The sequence below is a fragment of the Geotrypetes seraphini genome, chromosome 6, assembly GCF_902459505.1.
Source record: "Geotrypetes seraphini chromosome 6, aGeoSer1.1, whole genome shotgun sequence".
NCBI classification, from domain to species: Eukaryota; Metazoa; Chordata; class Amphibia; order Gymnophiona; family Dermophiidae; genus Geotrypetes; species Geotrypetes seraphini.
The window spans coordinates 108125655-108130373 of NC_047089.1; the positions used below are offsets into that span (position 1 = coordinate 108125655).

Genomic DNA, 4719 nt, shown 5'->3' on the forward strand with positions numbered 1-4719 from the left:
ACCCGCTGCTGCTCCAAAAGGAAGGAATTATCCAGTCCAGACCGCGGGCCGCAAATAAAACTTGGAGAGCCACATGTGGCCCGCGGGCCACGTGTTTGAGACCGCTGATCTAAATGGACTCAATCTCGCAGGAAAGAATTTCTTACATACCGTACAAGAGTGGTTTCTTTAGACTCTGCTTTCTTTGCCAGATGCTTTCCTTGTGGGTGATGGAAGGGGTCAATGTGCTGGTCGTAGTAGAGATTCTTCTGCAGGAAGAGGAGCTGGAGAATCAGATGCCCCATCACCGAGTCCATCGAAGGAGGCTGTTTAGGCCTCACTCCTGCTTCCTTGAGCTTAGTGACCAGGAGTGCCTGGAGCGATACCGCTTCGACAAGGCCACCATCCAGGATCTATGCTTCCAATTGCAGCCCCTGCTACAGGCCAGCACTCGGTGGAATTACCCAATTCCAGTTCATTTAAAAGTAACAGCAGCCCTCACTTTCCTGGTAACTGGGAGCTTCCAGTCTGCTCTGGCAGCTAACACTGGACTCACTCAGCCTGTCATTTCCAACTGCCTCACCCAATTTCTTAATGCCTTCCTAACCCACACCCATCACTACATCTCCCTCCCCACCACTCCCCAGGCCCTACAGGGCAATATGAGGCAGTTCTACAATGTGGCACAATTCCCCTCCATCATCAGAGTGGTAGACTGCACACATATTGCCCTCAGACCCCCTCGGGCAGATGAGGCCAGTTACCGGATTAGGAAAGCGTTCCACTCAATGAATATGCAGATGGTGAGCAATGCACAGGGAGAGATCCTGGATGTGTGTGCCAGATACCCTGGCTCCACACACGACACCTATATAGAGCAGCATTGTGGCCTCCACAAGAGAGCAACCCAGGGGCAATTCAATGGCGCTTGGCTTCTTGGTAAGCACCTCAGGACACAACTACCCTGTTCCCCCCTCTCCCCATCCCAACACTCTCTTCCTGCACCTGCAAATCACTGCCACTCATCATTGTTCTCTCTCTCTCTTTCTTTCTCTATTTCTCTATGTCTCATAGGTGACAGGGGGTATCCTCAGTGAATCTGGCTGATGACTCCAATTGTCCACCCTCACACTGCAGCTGAGGAGGAATACAATTGCCGTCAAAGAGCCACCAGGAGCATCATCGAGAGAACATTTGGCCAGTTAAAAAAACGCTTTAGATGACTGGATCGATCGGAGGGTCAACTGCTATACAGGCCTCAGAAGGTGGCTCAGATCTTCGTGGCATGCTGCATGTTGCATAACCTTGCAGTACGCAAACACCAGTCACTGCCAGATCCCCCACAGCAACAACTTCAGCAGCCACCTGATGGCGATGATGAGGAGCCTTCCCCACCCCCACAGCACAGAGCCGAGCAGAGTGCCAGCCAGGAAGGGATCAACGCCAGGCACAGTCTAATACAGACCCACTTCCTGTGAAATAGACGCTGTACTAGAGAGCTGCACGGGAACGGGGACGATGGGCATCCCGCGGGTTCCCCCTTCGGGTCACGGGGATCCCATGGGGATGCCCCCTAGGGTCGCGGGAATCCCGTGGGGACGCCCCCAAGGGTCGCGGGGTTCCTGCAGGGCTGGATGTACTCAATCGCGCGGCTCTTCTTCTTTCTACCTGCTCTGCTTGCAACACAGAGCCGAACAGAAGTCTTCCCGACGTCAGCGCTGACGTCGGAGGGAGGGAGGGCTTTGTTAGAGCTTTATTTAAGCCCTCCCTCCCCTCCGACATCAGTGCTGACGTCGGGAAGACTTCCGTTCGCCTCTGTGCTGCAGGCAGGGCAGGTAAGGAGACGGAGAGTAGCCTTGGGTTCGAGTGGCTACCAAGGGAGGGGGCGGTCTACCCCGGATGCAGCACAGCCGGCCAGGTCCCCTTACTTTTGTGGCGCTTCCCCGGCCGACCGACCGACAACAGCCCCGGTCTGACAATCCTCCCTGCTCTGTAGCCACAAATCTAAATTACCTTCTTACAGCAGCTGTAAGAAGGTAATTTAGATTCGCGGTTAAGAGCAGGGAGGTTTGTCGGACCAGGGCTGTTGTCGGTCGGTCGGTCGGGGAAGTGCCACAAAAGTAAGGGGACCTGGCCGGCTGTGCTGCACCCGGGGCGGGAGAGAAGGAGGGGGGAGAAGGACGCTGAAAGCACTGGAGAAGACAAAGGGGTGGAGAAGGACGCTGAAAGGCCATGGGGAAGACGGGCTGGAGGGGGGGAGGGAAGGACTCTGAAAGCACTTGTGGAAGACAGAGGAGGGAGAAGGACACTGAAAGCACATGGGGAAGACAAAGAGGTGGAGAAGGACGCTGAAAGGCCATGGGAAGGGTGGGGGGGGAGGACTCTGAAAGCACTTGTGGAAGACAGAGGGGGAAGAAGGATGCTGAAAGCATATGGGGAAGACAAAGAGGTGGAGAAGGACGCTGAAAGGATATGGGGAAGACGGGGGGGTGGAAAAGGACGCTGAAAGGCCATGGGGAAGACAGAGAGGGAGAAGGATGCTGAAAGGACATGGGGAAGCAGAGGGGGAAGAAGGACACTGAAAGCACATGGGGAAGACAGAGGGGGAGAAAGACGCTGACAGAACATGGGGAAGATGGGGGGAGAAGGACGCTGAAAGGAAATGGGGAAGAGAGAGTAGGGAGAAGACGCTGGCAGGGAAGAAGACAGATGCCAGACTATGGGGGGAGCGGAGGGAAGAAGATGGGTGCCAGACCAATTTGGAAGGGGGAAGAAAGGGAGAGGCACAGTAACAGAGCAAATGGAAGATCAAGTTTCAAGTTTCAAGTTTATTATAAAATTTGATTAATCGCCTATTCCAAGTTCTAGGCGATGTACATCATCAATTACAAAATTATATATATTTATAACAATTTAAAACACATTAAAATATCCGAAGTATACATAACATAACTAAACAAACTTGAAAACAATAGGTAAGATGAGGAGTAGAAATACATTTCAATATAATAGAAACATTTAAGGATAAAAACAATGGGGAAAGGTAGGGGATTTTAAAATGATTGAAGAAGTTAGAATATAAAATATAAAAATCAATTAATCACTAAACGCATTTTTAAAAATAAATCCTTTAAGATTACTCTTAAATTTATCTAAAATTCTTTCTTCTCTCAAATAGATCGGCAAAGTGTTCAGAAGGAAGAGAGACAGTGGATGGAAAGAATTGAATGAGAACATGAGGAAAGCAGAAACCAGGAAACAAAGGTAGGAAAAGAATTCTATTTCTTTTTTTGCTTCAGGATAAAGTAGTATATTAGTTGTGTTGATAAAAATTTATAAACATTAGAGGCTCTGGTAGAAACCCGTTTACAAAGTATATATTCTTCCCAATTAATATTTCCAAATTAATAGTCATTTTGCTTATTTGTAAATGGGTTTCTACCAGAGCCTTTAATTCAGTAGCATAATTAAATGAAATAACTATTTCTGAAGTTTATAGGGATGGGCGGGGATGGAGGAGATTCCTCGCGGGGACGGGTGGGGACAGAGGGGATTCCTCGCGGGGACGGGTGGGGATGGAGGGATTCCTCACGGGGACGGGTGGGATTCCTCACGGGGAAGGGTGGGGATGGGTGCGACTTTGGCGGGGACGGGTGGGATTTCTGTCCCCGCGCAACTCTCTACGCTGTACCCTAGCCACCTGACAGTATATCAGTCCAGTGCCTTTTAACTGGACTGCACAACCAGCCCAGGCTGTCAGCTTCAGTGCCATATAACTGAGGCTTTACAACCCCACCAACCCTTCCATCAGTTCAGTGCCATTTAACTGGACTGCACAACTAGCCCAGGCTAATGTCAGCTTCAGTGTAGATAAGCTGAAGCTTGTAAACAGCACGGACAATAGGTTCTTTTAAAGAAACACCTTTATTTTCCCACATTTTGTGCAAAACACCATCCTTACATACACACATCTTCACCAACCCCCACCCCCACCCACGTACACGACCAACACCAGCCCCTTACCTACCTCTTCTTCCCCTTCCCTCGCCCACGTGGTCTCCCACGGCCCCTGACAGCCCTCCCAGCTCTACCTCTAGGTAGAGATGAAGCTTCTGGACCAACTGGGGCCACATCAGTGTCTGAGCTGACACTATCACTGCTGGAGTCTGTTTGCTGCTGTCCAAAAACTGGCCATGCAACCTGAGTGGAGGAAGGCAGGCGTGGAACAGGCCCCAACATCTGTGGGTGCTTTCTTTTCTCTGTGGCTTTGCATCCTGTTGCCACTGAGCCTGATCAGTGTGCTGGCTTGTGGAGGGAGTACGGTTTGTAGCTCTCAGCTCACTGTGTTGGCCTTCCAGCTTTGCAACAATGCCAGTGTTGGCATGCAAAAGCTGCCTCAGAACTTCTTTCGTCTCCTGTTGGGCCTCCAGTGACTGCTGTCTTGCCTCCACACCCTCTCTCAGCAGCTGGAGCTTCTGCTGCCGATATCCATTCAGGGTCAGATTGTGCCCCAGTAGCTTCTGGGCCAGTCGTAGTAGGTGGTGACGCTGGCAACTGGATGCCCTCCAGCGGTCAGGCTGTGATCCCTCACTGCCCTCCTCTGTATCCGCAGCCACATTGGCAAACTGCTCAGGCGGTGGGGGAATTGGCAGGTCCTCATCCCCATTGGCAGGCTCCTGTGGTTGGGTGTCCTGGGACTCGTCAGGCTCCTGCTGGCTGAGTGTTGCAGCTGCCTCATCC

At 51.4% G+C, this 4719-nt stretch overlaps 1 protein-coding gene across 1 annotated transcript; it reads left to right on the forward strand.

Annotated features, from left to right (window-relative positions):
- Positions 1-209: 209 nt before the first annotated feature.
- On the forward strand, positions 210-1457 carry LOC117362905 (putative nuclease HARBI1). The gene is made up of 2 exons (XM_033949991.1): positions 210-918; positions 1291-1457. Exons 1-2 carry the CDS (start codon positions 210-212, stop codon positions 1455-1457), a joined length of 876 nt encoding a protein of 291 aa, XP_033805882.1.
- The last annotated feature ends 3262 nt before the right edge of the window (positions 1458-4719 follow it).